General features: G+C 39.6%; 1 protein-coding gene across 3 annotated transcripts in view; it reads left to right on the top strand.

Annotated features, from left to right (window-relative positions):
• COL25A1 (collagen type XXV alpha 1 chain) overlaps positions 1 to 15997 on the top strand; it is a 499505-nt gene that overhangs the window by 402259 nt on the left and 81249 nt on the right. For all 3 annotated transcript variants that reach the window (XM_081556987.1, XM_081556824.1, XM_081556908.1), the window contains 2 exons: positions 12891 to 12944; positions 14864 to 14890. In XM_081556987.1, the coding sequence (XP_081413113.1) occupies positions 12891 to 12944; positions 14864 to 14890 (81 nt within the window). The remainder of the gene's footprint in view (positions 1 to 12890; positions 12945 to 14863; positions 14891 to 15997) is intronic.

Below are 15997 nucleotides of genomic sequence, written 5' to 3'. Positions count from 1 at the left end.
TAAGCTTCATCACTAAGAACCCATTTCTTCCATCTCATCAATCTGTCTTTCATGTTGCAGCTGTCACCCTAATTCCCCCTCTTCTCCTGGTTGGAAGGTAGCTGCTAATCATGCCTGGGGCTTCATTCTTTCCTATCTACATCCAGAGTGAATGTCTTTCCCCAAACATCCAACACCACTTTTGAGTTTCCTTGTTGTTGGATACACATCGGTCCCCTCCTCCTCCTCATTTCCCAGCTAGGGGAATGCCAGATGCTGATTAGCTATTACCACTGCAGTTCCTTTTCTAGCAACCCCAGCCATGTGGAAAGTTGCAGTAAACACTAAATATCTAATTTAAGAGAGATTCATGTAAGACACCAGAGCTGAGCAAGTGTGTTGTTTCTGACTTATCCCAGTCCTAACAAACTCTTCCGCATCACGTACCCCCTTCATCCATTTTGATATTTTGTCTTCCTGAAACATAAACCTTTGTTCTCAATCTGTTTTTTTTCCGTAAGAGTACTCACAGAGAACAATATCTCTGATACACAGAAAAGAGAACCCCACCCCACACTGTGACATCATGCTCCCTGGCTGGTTTTTGGCAACTTTTACACCTTTTATAAGTTATTTAAGAGGGAATACTGGACAGTGTTTTCCTTAGACTGAGGCAGTGCTCCTCTTTGCTCTCCTTTGTCCCTCTAATTGTGTGTCCCCCAGCACAGGCTGAGGAGTCCACAGGGCCTAGGAGACAAGCCAACTCAAGGCTCAGCTCCCCACTTGTAGATCACGGCCCAGGTACCCAGGACCCAAGAATTCCTGCCTTCTCTGTGCTGAGTCTGCTTCCATTGTCTGTAGTGGCCTCTTCCTCAGGTCCATTTTCCCAAGGGTGAACCACCAGCTGATGTGTGCACTGATATACTTGTGAGTGGCCTGGAGCAGCTAAGGGCGGGGAGCTGTGGGCAGAGCTTGCAGGCTGTGGTGTCCACACGCAACTCCCAAGGCCCTTCCCGAAGAATAAGAGAACTGGAAGAGACGGGAGGAAGGACGTTAGCAGGCAGGATTGGAATGGGGGGGTCATCTGTGTGTACGTCTCCCTACACCTTTTAGGGGTGTGCTCAAGGCAGATCATTCTTCTCATTTGTGTAGATTTCATCCAAATAAACTCAATTTAACTGTTTTCTGTGACCCCTAAATTCTTAGCTATATCTTTGCATTTGAATTTCTATGTTCAAATTATATTTTGTACATTTCTGTCTGTACAAATTATATTTTGTACATTTTGAGACATTTCTGTCTCAAATTATATTTTGTACATTAGCAGTACAAAAACTCGAATAAAAAGACTTATTCAGACTTATTTCTGAAATAGTCCTTACTGTAGTATTATTGACAATAAGACAACTATCAAGTTTTCTTATTTACATTTTTAGATACTTGTACTTTTTTAAAAGTATAATGAATGTTTGGTTATTAGGTTTAGTATTATGTTAAGCAGTTAAACCCATTTCAGTAGATTATCTGAAATAAGATATTTTCATTGTTTCTGACTAATAGAACCATCTACTTTTCTACTGTTATCCATATTACCAAGGAGGACAAAGAGATTTTAATTTTAGGGAGGGAGCTTGCTGATTGGATAAATGAGACAACACTCCCCTATAGGGATGTCACTTCTCTGATGTATGACCAAACCCAACCGGTCAGAGTTTTCTGTTTCTCCTCCATGAGTAACAAAGCCTCTGCCTCCAGGAAACAAACAAAAGAAGCATTAGGCACTGAGTATGCAAGTAGGAGCTACAAACTACTGAAGTGCTCCACATAAGAAGGAGTGAAGCTGAATTCCCAGTATGGCTGAGGAAGGTGGGAAGGAAGGAAAGAGGAAGGTGAGGTGGAAGAGGAAGAGAGGAGAAGGCAGCGAGATGAGCAAAGTCTGAGTGCTCTGTGATGACACACCTTTCAGGAACACCAGGTATTCAATCCTGAGCTCACAAAAGGCCTGAGAAGAGTGAATTTCCTGAGGCAGCTGGTGAAGAATCACTGGTCTGGAGCAAAACAGAGAAGACATACAGATGCAAGAACTTGAGCACAGGACCCCAGAGCAGGTCCTGGGCTTGCATAATGGGTGAAATTGGGACTTGAAGCAAGTTTAATCAGATGTCTGAGGAACATGGAGCCACCACTGACATCTTTAGTCCAACAAAACAACAACTACTAATAATAAATGGACAACTAAATCTTAATCCTTTAAATCTGAGAGAGGGTAAGCATTTAATCTGTCCCTAAACACTGCATAGAATAAAAGCTAAACCCCATGGAAGCTCAAGCAATTTGCTCTGTGTCCCAGGACCAGAAGCAGAAAACTTAAGATTAGATTGGAGGCTTCCTAATAAGCCACTTTCTTATTTTATGCAAAAATTAAAGACAAAAGAAACCCAATAAATACGAATGAATTCTTTAGACACAAGTTATTCAAATAGAAGGAACACAAGATAGGGAATTGGAAGACCCGGGTTCTAATCTCACATCTACCTCTTTGCAGCATTTTGTTTCTGGAAAAGGTACTTTCCTTCTCTGAGTGTGTTTCTTCATCTATCAAGAATGGCTCACTTGGCTGCTTTCAACTAAAACATTGCCCTTGGGACTTCCCCGGCAGTCCAGTGGTTAAGACTCTGTGCTTCCTCTGCAGGGGGCATGGGTTTGATCCATGGTCAGAGAAATAAGATCCCCTATATAAGATAATAAGAAATAAGATCCCCCATATTATCAATGATATTGTTCAAGTTGACTAAGTCCTATTGATTTTATATTTAACTTGCTCTATTAATTACTGAGTGAGGGGTATTGAAATCTCCAACCATAATCGTGGATTTGTCTGTTTCTCTTTGCAGTTCTATCAGTTTTTGTTTACATATTTTGAAGCTGTATTATTAGGTACATCAAAATTTAGGATTTCTATGTCCTCTTGATGAATTGACCCCATTGTCATTATGAAGTGATCTTCCATATTCCTGGTAATGATCTTTGCTTTGAAATCTACTTTGTCTGAAATTAATAGGTGGTGCTAGTGGAAAAGAGCCCACCGGCCAGTGCAGGACACATAAGAGATGTGGGTTCAATCCCAGGGTTGGGAAGACCCCTTGGAGGAAGACATGGCAACCCAATCCAGCGTTCATACCTGGAGAATCCTGTGGACAGAGGAGCCTGGAGGGCTACAGTTCATAGGGTCTCAAAGAGTCAGACAAGAATAAAACAACTTAGCATAAACTCAACTAGAGATAATCATCTTATAGGCAAAATGTTTTTTGTCAGCATTTCTATGTGAGGTCAGCATTGTCATTATTTCAAAAGCAGACAAGACATTACCGCCCCTCCCCCCCAAAATACTGTGAATCTATATCTTTCATGATCATAGATGCAAAACTTCCAAGCAAAATGTTAGCAAATCAAATCTAATAATGGTTCTTGATGTGCAGTTGGTTAACTCTGCTAATGTGGAACCCTCAGATACAGAGGACTGACTATATGGAACTTGAGCATCTCTGGATTTTGGTATCCCTGGGAGTCCTGGAATCAATCCCCTGTGGATACCTAGCAACAATTTTATGTGAAAACAGTAGCTTATCATGACCAGATGGCATTTATACCAGAAATTCAGAGTTAGTTTAGTATTTGAGAATCAATCAATGCAATTTTCCACATCAACAGATTAAAAAAGAAAAACCGTGTGATCATATCAATTTATGCATAAAAAACATTTGACAGAATGTGCTTCCCTGGTGGCTCACTTGGTAAAGAATCCGCCTGCAATGCCGGAGACCGGGTTCAATTCCTGGATCGGGAAGATCCCCTGGAGAAGGAAATGGCAATCCACTCCAATATTCTTGCCTGGAAAATCCCGTGGACAGAGGAGCCTGGTGGACTACAGTCCATGGGGTTTCAAAGAGTCGGACACGACTTAGCAACTAAACCACCACCATGTATGTATATGTTGTCCTATTTTGTGAGTGCTTCTGCTTAGGGAAAAGCAGATGTTACAGTGAGTCTGTAAGGTAAATGATGACACACATAGGTTCTGAAAGGATCTTGGAGGAACTTGAGATGACATGATAAACTACACAACTGGCATTGTCCCAGCTCCTACTCACCCTTCACTGAGGCACACAGGGTGAGGGAAGGAGCAGATGAAAGAGGGAGATAACCGGATAGGTGGAAACATTTATAACGACTGGGTCTCCGTACTCACAGGCACAACTGTTGGAGCCTCCCAACCTCCAGACAACCACTCTTCCCCTGACAGAGTCCTGCCTCAGTGCTTTGCCTTGGCAGCCATGGACATTCTGCTCATTCTCAGCATCCTGCCTCTCAGGGGACTCCTCCCACCCTTCACTGACCCCAGGCTATCCCTCTATTTTTCAACTGTATTTTAGGCTGACCTGCGGAACGTGGACGTGTAACTGCTGGGTCAATGTCTCTCCCCTCTTCTTCCTGGGTCCCCGTCTCTTTTCCCACCACTGCCTTTTGCCAAAGCTGAGACAAAGAGCTGTCCCTTACACCAGAGTTGTTGGTCTTTTCCAGTTTCCCAGCAGAGAAGACTTGCTATCTCTAGCTCTCACCAGGCCTGTAAGGGCTTCACATTTCCATATCAACTTAATATATGTTATTTGCATCTCCTGTATTCATTCATTCCTCCAACGTAGATGTACTGAACAATTATTATGTGTAAGGTACAGTTCGTAGGCAATGTGGAAAGAGGAGTAAACAAGAGAAACAAAGTTCACATTCTGGTGGTGGAGAGGGAGTGGGAAATCGGGACACCAGATAAAATATAAAATGCCCAATCAAATTTGAATTTCAGATAAACAAACAGCCCATCATTTTTCATGTGATATGTCTATTCGATATTTAGGATACATTTAGTTAAAAACTCTTCTCTTTGCTGTTTATCCAGAATTAAAATTTAACTGGGTGTCTTATATTTTTATTTCCCAAATCTGGCAATCCTAGTGGGGGAAACAGAAAAGAAAAAAATTTATCTTAGGTGTTAATTAGTGCAGTAGAGGAAGCAAAGTCAGATATAGGTGGACATAGGGAGTGGTGGTGGTCGGGGTGGAATTCTGGACAACCCCTGTAATAAGGGGACAGTTGTGCCAAGGATAAGAAGGTGAGACTCAATCCCTGGATATCGGAGGGAAGAAGGTCCACAGGAGAGAAGCCCAAATGCAAAGACACTGGGCGGCTCCTGCTCAGTATCTTGGAACAAAGAGTTCAGTGTGGCTGGAGTGGCAGAATGGGAGGTCAGAGAAACAGCAGAGCCAGACCTTGGCTGGGACCCTCACTCTGAGTGCGATGGGACAGCCTTGGTGAGAACGAAGGGAAGGAATTTATAAGCTTGCCTTGTTTTTCGGAGACTGTTGGAGGTGGGTGGGTGGCAAGGAGATGGATTAGGAGATTGCTAGAGTCAGCCTCTAACCCCACCCTGGTTGTAGCTCCCCCAGCCCTTCAGCAGCCTCTGCTTCAGATCTGCCCTCTGCTCTCGACCCCTCACACACTACCGACCTTGGCAGAGTCTGGTGATCGATTTTAACACCACAGTGGGCATCTCCATCCTGAAGTCTCGCTGTACAAGACTTGCTTGAATACTAATGTGCTCATTCTCTGCTTTTAAAGGCATTTTGTTTATCATGCCTTATAATAATTACAGAATTTTATAGTTTAAACCAACGCTGTTTGATAGAAACATAAAACGAGCTCCAAATACAAGCCAAATACGAATTTTCTAGTAGCCACATTTTTTAAAGTATCTGAAAAGGATTTGTTTAGAGTATGAATGACACTTTAAAGTTAGAGGTAGGAGTCTTAGTTTTTATTTTTGTGTGGTAAAATGATACATTTCTAGAAATTTCAAGGTAAAATATGTTGGTCATTTTCTATCTCCTATGTTCACCCAAGTTTGTGTTCATCCTCATTTGCCTTAGGGACTAGTGTGGAAGACTAAACTAAACTGAATTACTTGCCTGCTTAGTCATGCCCAACTCTTTGCAACTCCATGCCCGCCCAGCTCCCCTATCCATGGGATTTTTTCCAGGCAAGAATACTGAAACAGGTTGCCATTTCCTCCCCCAGGGACTCTTTCCAACCCAAGGATCAACCCACATCTCCTGCATCTCTTGCCTTGCAGGCGGATTCTTTAGCACTGAACCATCAGGGAAGCCTCTATAGAGAAAGAGAATAAATAGAACATATACCCCATTTTCCTGACTCTTTCCCAGATAGTTCTAGCTGAAGTCCCTGTGGGCATTTCACTGCCTTCAGAGAATCCTCCTCTACCAAGGGTTATGTACCCAATAGCTGCCAAAGCTTCTCAAGCCCTGAAGCCTCACAAAAGGTTGCCCCACTGCCCACCATGACAGCCTGCAGGAGAGGAAAAACCAGCGGCCACTGAGATCCTTCTGTGAACTGTCACTGTCAGGAGGAAAGACCCAGTCCATCCAGTGTTTTAAAGAGGTATCAGTGGCCAATGCTGCCCATTTTTAGTCTTTATTACACATATGCACCAACCACACCAACTCCAGAGGTAGGAGAACAATTTTAAGACTGACACCATGTTTTGCTCAATATCACTCATTTAATTTGCTGCTGGTGGATGTTCTGTGCAGCAGCCCCACCTCCTTATCTGCAAGGAGTATGTTCCAAGACCCATATGGATGCCTGAAACTGAGGAGAGTACTAAGCGCTTTGTATACTAGTTTTTTTCCTATATGTGCATGCCTATGATGAAGTTTAATGTAGAAATTAGGTACAATAAGAGACTCTCTGAATTGCTCACATTTGTGGCCATTATTCAGAGAAGACAATGGCACCCCACTCCAGTACTCTTGCCTGGAAAATGCCATTGATGGAGGAGTCTGGTGGGCTACAGTCCATGGGGTCACTAAGAGTCGGACATGACTGAGCAACTTTACGTTCACTTTTCACTTTCATGCATTGGAGAAGGAAATGGCAACCCACTCCAGTGTTCTTGCCTGGACAATCCCAGGGATGGGGGAGCCTGGTGGGCTGCTGTCTATGGGGTCGCACAGAGTCGAACATGACTAAAGCGACTTAGCAGCAGCAGCAGCAGTGGCCATTATTAAGTAGAATGGGCTTCCCTGGTGGCTCAGACGGTAAGAATCTGCCTACAATGTGGGAAACCCAGGATCAATCCCTGGGTCGGGGAGATCCCCTGGAGAAGGGAATGGGAGAGAAGATCCCCTGGAGAAGGGAATACCCACTCCAGAATTCTTGCCTGGAAAGTTCTATGGACAGAGGAGCCTGGCAGGCTACAGTCCATGGGGTTGCAAAGAGTTGGGCATGGCTGAGTGAATATTTAGTAAAGTAAGGATTACTCAAGCACAAGCACTGTGATGCTCTGACAGTCGATCTGATAACCTAGCCTGGCTACCAAGTGACTAGCCAGCAGGATATGCTGGACAAAGGGATAATAGATGTCCTGGGTGGGATGGAGCAGGGTGACATCAGACTTTAGCATGCTACTCAAAACAGCACCCAGTTTAGAACTTACTGTTTGTTTCTAGAATTTTCCTTTTGATATTTTCAGACCTTAGTTGACCATGGGTAACTGAAGCCTTGGGTAGCTCTGTGGTAAAGAACCTGCCTGCCAATGCAGGAGACATAAGAAACATTGGTTCAAGCCCTGGGTCAGGAAGATCCTCTGAAGAAGGAAATGACAATCCACTCCAGTATTCTTGCTTGGAAAATCCCATGGGCAGAGGAGCCTGGAAGGCTACAGTCCATGGAGTCGCAAAGAGTTGGACACGACTTAGTGACTAAACAATTGAAACTAAAGAAAACAAACCTAAGGATAAGGGGGGGGGGGGCAATAGCAGTTATTTTTGTCTTCTGTTCAGATGAGCTCTTTCTGAAAATGTAGTACTTAAAGGAAACAAATATATATTGACAAGGTGAATGTAAAATTATACTATGCTAAACATTTAAAGCTATAACTCATTTTAAATTCCCATTGTGATTGAAGTGACAGGGAGCAGTATTACTACTAAATGACCTGTTTCTCTTTAGCACTCAGTTTTGTAAGGAAACTACATTCCTTTCTACCTTCAAGTATTCTTTCAAATTGCCCCTGAATAGCTGTACCTGAAATAATTGTAAAAGCCTTGAGTGATGTTAGAGTGTCTGGTTTAAAAAGAAAGAAAGTAGTGTCATCCTTCTCAAAAGTCAGTTCAACTTATTTTTAGCTTAAACGCACAAATTGTCATTTGGGAGTAATGCACTGGGAATTTAAAGTATAATAAAGAAAAACCCATCAATCTACCTGTAGTTAAGATGTTAGCTGCATTTTTGTTTATTACTATCTTTATAATGTCCTTAGTACTTGTGAATATGAGATGCATTCAGAAACAGATGAATAGATTATCCAATAAACACGAGACTATTTCTCCACATGCACACACACACATACCCATAAAACCTCATTCCTCTTTTTTTGGTCTATACTTTTCTGATATATTTCTCTGTATGTGTACTTTTTTTTACTGTATTATGTACAACAGTAAAGTAATATAACTGTAACTATTTGAGGAGACCTCATGAGATTAATAATATTCTGTCCTCATATGCTAGAAAATACTAATACACTATAAGATGTATGCTTTATTCTTCATTAAGTCTTTCCTTTGATTTCTATTTATTATGCCTCTTTATGAAGAAAACTTTTCTCAAAGAAAAAAGTTCCATCTCAATTAGATATCCTTTTAAGTTACTTATGTAGATATCTCTCTTCTCATTCAAAAATAAGCTCTCTGGGCACAGGCACCTGTCATGTCTATTTCATCTTTATATCCCAGGAAACACTCTGCTCAGAGTAAAACATGCAGTAAATCTTCACTAAATGTTTAATTGAATGAATTAATGACTTCCAGAATCCCTCTGCTTGGCCTTGGTACTCAAAGTTGTACAATGTTTCATCTGTAGCATTACTTTACCACAACCTGGGAAACTAAATTTGAACAATGATAGAATGTTTCAAAACCTCCTAATATAAATTTGAGTGTATTTTTCTTATTATAACTTTTTAGAAAGGTAAAATGCTATGAGTCACTTTTCCTTCTTTTTATCTTGCCTTGCTTCATTCAGGAAACAGCCTTATTCACTTTTTAGCTTTAAAATCTTGCTGGATACTTATTTAACCTTACAAGGGATAAATGTAGAACTGAACCTCAGGAAGTTCTTATTTGTACTCATTAAAATAGGAGCCTGGTAGGCTACAGTCCATGGGGTCGCTAAGAGTCGGACATGACTGAGCGACTTCACTTTCACTTTTCCCTTTCATGCACTGGAGAAGGAAATGGCAACCCACTCCAGTGTTCTTGCCTGGAGAATCCCAGGGACGGGGGAGCCTGGTGGGCTGCCGTCTATGGGGTCACACAGAGTCGGACACGACTGAAGCGACTTAGCAAAATAGCCACAAAAGTAATTAAAATTATGATACACAATGCTGATGAAGTTGGGAAAAAGTAACAAAGTTGGTGCCTGGAAAAGCAGACAAGGCTCATATCCTGTTTGGAAAGCAACTTAGAAATATTTACATAGATGTTTAATTTATCTTTAATAGCAAAAATTGGAAACAATGTAAGTATTCAACAATTTGGGGCAGATTAAACAAATGATCAGACCTGACTTTGATAGATGATAAACTATTTATAAGACACAAATACTGTGTAAAACCAAACATGCAGTATAGAATAATAAAATAATCAGTATGTCAAACTATGTAATAAGCTTACGATTGCTTGAAATATGTAAGCATAAATTTAAGAGACTAGAAGGAAACAGAACAAAATGAAAACAGTTACAGAGTGATGGGATTATGGATGCAATGTTTTGTTTCCTTTTACATTAAAAGATTATTTTAACAAAACATGAAATCAAAGGAAAAAAAGGATCAAGTTTTAGTCCCTCGATGTTCATATTTTAAGAAGGATGTTATGCAGATACCTAAGCAGCATTTGTCTCCCTTGCTTCAAAATCTCAGCATGTATTTCGTCTGGTTCCAGGGGCTTAACCATTTAAAAAAAAAATAATTCTGGCTACCATAGTTATTCTTTGGAAGTCTAAACAAAGTTTGTATTGTTCCCTGGCAGCATTTCTTGTTTGCATTAAACCATGAGTTATGATATTAGTGCATCCTGTTGTAGGTTCTTTGAAGAAGCAGACTCCGTAGCTCTTTTTATGGTTACATGGTAAATGAGAGTCCTCTTTAGGGTTGTATTCGATTTCCCATGAGTTCTTACCCTTGTGTGTGCTCAGTCACTCAGTTGTGTCTGACTCTTTGTGACTCCATGGACTGTGATCCGCCAGACTCCTCTGTCCATGGAATTTTCCAGGCAAGAAGACTGAAGCAAGTTGCCATCTCCTCCTCCAGGGGATCTTCTATTCTTACCCTTGGTTATGTACAAAGGGCATGTCAAAATTTTCTTATAATGGCCATCGTTTTTCTAAGTCAACATTTTTGCCATTTTATCGAGGAAAATGCAAATGATTGCAGTGTAACTTTATAGAGGAAGCAGAATTTCTTCCATGAGTTAAGACTTTAGCAATTACAGTACAATAACCCAGTATAATTTTAAAACATTTTTTGCCCTTTTAGAAAGGCACTATAAGGCACCCCACTCCAGTACTCTTGCCTGGACAATCCCATGGAAGGAGGAGACTGGTAGGCTGCCGTCTATGGGGTCGTGAAGAGTCGGACATGACTGAGCGACTTCACTTTCACTTTTCACTTTCATGCATTGGAGAAGGAAATGGCAACCCACTCCAGTGTTCTTGCCTGGAGAATCCCAGGGACGGGGGAGCCTGGTGGGCTGCCGTCTATGGGGTCGCACAGAGTCAGACACGACCGAAGCAACTTAGCATAAGTTTCACATTGCCTAGTTTATCTGGTAGGTGTACAAAATCATCTTTAAATAAGTTACATTTAGTCCAGGTTTGTATACATTCTTGAGGTCATTTATTAATGGGGAGTATAAACCAAATGATAATGAGGATAGAAATATTCATCATCAGCCCTCCCAATTTCTAGATGCATTCATTCACCAATGCATAATTGTATTAAGAGCACAACTTCTTAAGGCAGAGTTGTGTAAATCTGGAAAAATTACTTTACCTTTCTGTGCCTTAGTTTCTTCATCTATTAAAGAGAAATAAAGATAGTACTTATCTCATAGAAATTTGTGAGAATTAAGTGAGTTAATGAATGTAAAATTCCTGGCACTTAAAAAATGTTACCATTTTACTAGGGTATGTGTTTTTGAAGGTAACAGCACAGATATTAAAATGTCACAATTTCTGCCCTTCAGGCAGCTTACAAGTGAAAGTGAAAGTCATTCAGTCATTCACTCTTTGAGACCCCATGGACTACACAGTCGGTGGAATTCTCCAGGCCAGAATACTGGAGTGGGTAGCCTTTCCCTTCTCCAGGGGATCTTCCCAACCCAGGGATCGAAGCCAGATGTCCTGCATTGCGGGCAGATTCTCTACCAGCTGAGCCACAAGGGAAGCCTAAGTATACTGGAGTGGGTAGCCTATCCCTTCTCCAGTGGATCTTCCTGACCCAGGAATTGAACCAGGGTCTCCTGCATTGCAGGCGGATTCTTTACCAACTGAGCTACCAGGAAAGTCCTAAGTCAGGCAGCTTAGAGAACATTCTTAAAAAATCGACTAAATCTGCTATGAACCTAAAACTGCTCTAAAAAATAGCCAACTTTAAAAAAAATCAACTAAGGAGCAGCTTTTTAACCCTCGGTGGAAAGAAACTTGCCCAGTAGTTGAAACACGTAATAAATGACTTGGGAATGTTTTTAAATGAAATTCTAGTTGCTGTAAGTTTAAGCTTCATGGAAATAACAAAAGCCACATTGCTTTCTGTCTTCTCCCAGTTTTATTGAGTTACAATTGACATATGACATTGAATTAGTTTTAAGTGTATACCATAATGATTTGATAAGTGTATATGTTGTGAAATGATACCACAATAAGTTTGGTTAACATCCATCATCTCACATAGTTACAATTTTTTTCCTTGTGATGAGAACTTTTAAGACCTACTCTCTTAACAGCTTTCAAATATACCATAGAGTATTGTTAACTGTAGTCATCATGGAAAATACTTTTCCTTTGCTTCTGAGCACTTGAAAAGATTTTTCCCCTTCCGCTTTGGAGAACAATTGTTGGTTCAGAGTCTAGAAAGACTGGTATACCTCATTATCTTTCTGAAATGTGTAATCTTTCTAGCTAATAGCCATCATCATTTTCTCAAATACCTGTCACTCAATATGACAATGAAAACAACCCTAAATGTTTATTTTAATCATCTTTACAGTGAAACTGGGAAGAGAAATCAAAGCAATTTTTATTTTTGTGTCAGATGTGTCTAAATGAATTAAGTAGATGTGTGTATGCTTCAAGATTTAGGTTTGGAGATGCTCATTTTCCTTAATTCTAATAAATACAATGATTTCGTCTTTGTTTTCCTGAGCTGAGGAATCACTTGAAAATTCTCCATCAAGTCTTAAATTTTCAGATGTCTTTTACTCATTGATCAAATATTTACTTGGTGTACCTAGCATCATGCTAGATATTCATTTCCACTGGTAATTTGCTTTTGCTTTCTTAGTGAAGAAAAGACTGAACACAAGAAAATTAGCCCTCTTGTATCCCTGGTCCATAGCACATAGAATTTTGGCCCAAACAAGCTGACTTGTATAACTAGTTTAACATACTATGTACTTCTTGAATATTATTGGATGGTTGGTTATATCCTCTAACAATTTGTATAATGTGTTGATTTTGTGTGTTTTACTTAGTAATATCTTTTTTATTATTATTTTGAGGGTGAACCCGGGTTTCCTGGAGCAGTAGGACAGAATGGAATACCAGGGCTAAAGGTTGGTACAAAGAAAACTGAGCAGAATCATTTGAGACATGATTTTTCATGAAATTTTAAGCTGTTACAATTTTTTATATCCCACTGGTTTTACTTGGATGGACTCTTTTGTCAATAGTAAAATATGTTATAGTATAAAACTTTGTGACTAAAGAATAAGTGATGTTCATGATTCTCATTACATTAAAAACAGAGAGTGTAAGATATGATTGTCTAAACTTTGACTTCTGGGATACTTAACATGAGAAAGCCTGTATTTCAAATAGGACTATTGTCATTTTACCACTTGATGAGTGTACTAAAACATGGGTCACGTCCACACTACCAACGTTTGCATAATTTTTACGACATACTAAAGAAAATGTTTACAATGCCACTGTGACTTTTCCTCAAGATTTGGCCACCTCTAGAACTTACATAACCCAACAAGTTAATCAAATGAAAAGCATAATAAAAATGTAGCATGTTTGAAATTTAAAAATGGATATAGTCTGCATTACTAAATAGGAAAAAAATGTAATGGAGATTTGGGGGGGTGATTCCAAATTTCCTTTGTTTCTGAAGAACAAATGAATCTGTTAAATATAAAAAGATTAGTGACAGTTTAGTTTAAACCAGATAGGCAGACAAATCCCAAATCCTTTGATGAGTGACCATCCCTTGAAGTACAGAACTAATGTCTAATCCCATCAGCTGTGCTGCTGTGTATCCATACCCACAGATGCCCGTCAGCTGATTTTACAGATCACATTGCTATTGACAGGCACCTAGAACAGACCTAAAATTTATAGACCTGTCCTTTGTCCTGCAGGAGAGGAAAGAAAATATTCCTTCTGGAACTACAGCCATTTTCCGTCTTCTTCCCTCTCTAGCTCCATGCTAAAAAGTCAAATGATAGGAGTTAATGCTTAATGCTTGTTCTCAATACTGTTCTTCTGTTGCCTAGCAACCATCAGGATGGCTGTTAAGCAGTGAAAGGTAACCAGAAATTCAAAAAGCCAAAGGGTCCGGCCAAGTTTCAGGGAGTGAAAAGAGTGTCACCTTCAAACTGACTTCAAGAGTGCATTAGGATTTTAAAAAATGCAATAACCACCTTAAAAATAATTTTTAAAGCAGTGTGACCTTATTGCAACACTTTCTCAAGCTTTTCTTAAGAAAGATATTACCGTAATGTGTGTGATTTGCTGTAGATTTATTCTCTGATTCTGTTCCCTGTCTCTTTCTGGGTAAAATGAAAATGAGATTCTTTTCAGAACACAATTTTGCGTTTTAGTCTTTATACTGCCATGATCATCATTTTTGCGTAAAGACATCTCTCCTAAACTCACTTAGATTCTGCCTCAATCTAGTATCTTTTCTGAAAAAACTAATGACTCTTAAAGTACACCTGATTTAGAACACGGTGGTTAACAACAGATTGAAGAGCATTCATGACATTGTGAAAGGGTCCAAGTTCAAGCCTTAGTCATGTCAGGGCAAGATAGTCTGGTGAACTACACTGGTACTCCAGACCCCAGAAATAATCCATGCACCAGGGGGTGTTTTGAATGAAAGATTTCACGGAAGGATGTGCTAGCTCATCTTACTGAGTCTGAGTCTGGTCGGAATAAGATGTCATAATCTCAGAATTGCCTCAGCATTGCTCTCCTTCGTGCCCTAAAAGCCAGGCTTTGCTGATCATCTTAAATATCTCTCTTTAGTCCTCAAAAGAAAAGAATTAAGGTGACATTTGCTATTGATATCCGTATTCAATTTTCCAGGAAATTCATCATTTGCTTTTAGAAAGCAACTATATATTGGCAAAATAGAAAATATTACATATAATTTAACTAGTATGCTCAATATTTGATTTTGTTTAATGTTGCTTAATTAGGTGTTTTATAATTTAATGTGTCACTCAATCTTTGTTCTTTTGTGCAGGGAGAACCTGGAGAACAAGGAATAAAGGTGAGATGATTCTTCCTGTTTTTAATCTCCTCCCCCCAAGAGGTACCAAACTAAACTGTGTTTATATGTGGATGGATAGATAAGTACAGGTATACAAGTATATCTTGGAGATATTGCAGGTTCCATTCCACATCACTGAAATAAAATGTATATTGCAATAAAATGAATCACATGAATTTTTGGTTTCTCGGAGCATGTAAAAGTTATGCTATACTGTAATCCCCTAAGAGTTCAATAGCATTATAACTCAAAAACAGTATGTATATCTTAATTGAAAAATGATGCTGTTAGAAAAATGGTGCCTTTTGTCTTGCTTAACACATGGTCGCCACAAATCTTAAATTTGTAAAAAATGCAGTGTCTTCGAAGTGCAATAAAGCAAAGCTCAATAAACAAGCTATGCCTAGATATAGATGTAGATAGGTATACTGGCCACTGTTTCTTTCAAACTGCTAATTAATGGAAGGAGAAACTCCAATAGTGTAACTCTTATGTATGTTCAGAAGTTTGGGTAAAAAGATTTAAAGAAATGGAGGAGAAAGGAGCAAATTTAAACATTCTATGTCAGGCTTTAAAATGGCTTTCAAAAACCTCTGGGCCTGCAAAATTTCTGTTCTGCCTATTTGCTGATGCCATTCCAGTACTGTTCTAAGCATCCATACCTCTATTACTTCTTAGGTCACTAGGTTAAAGGGATACAGATGTTTACCTGTAGCAAATATACTGAAAGTTGTCCCACAAAGAATTCCCATAAAAACCTAAAAAGAGAAACAAAAGGAGAAGCAGAGTGCATATGTTAAATTTCTCTCAGACAGACATCCTTCTTCCTACTTTGAGGAATGTTCTCATGCTATGGACTTTACCAGTGTTTAAACGTGTGTTGTCTGTGTAGGCAATTACCAAGATATCACATAATGCTCTTCATAAGTGATATGATCTTTCTGAAAAATCAGTATCATCACCACTAGTCCCAAAAGAAATACATCTACAGATCCAGCAAGCTCTGTGAATTTAACTGTATTTTTGACCACTGTAAAACAAAAATAAAAGACATTGATTTAGACGGAAGGTGAGCAAAGCAGAAAGGTGGCTTTTCTCAGTCAAACC

This window comes from Giraffa tippelskirchi, chromosome 1, assembly GCF_054371585.1.
Source record: "Giraffa tippelskirchi isolate mGirTip1 chromosome 1, T2T-mGirTip1v1.2.pri, whole genome shotgun sequence".
NCBI lineage: Eukaryota > Metazoa > Chordata > Mammalia > Artiodactyla > Giraffidae > Giraffa > Giraffa tippelskirchi.
The sequence above is the reverse complement of the archived record's forward strand: the minus strand, read 5'-3'. Positions and strand labels throughout refer to the sequence as shown.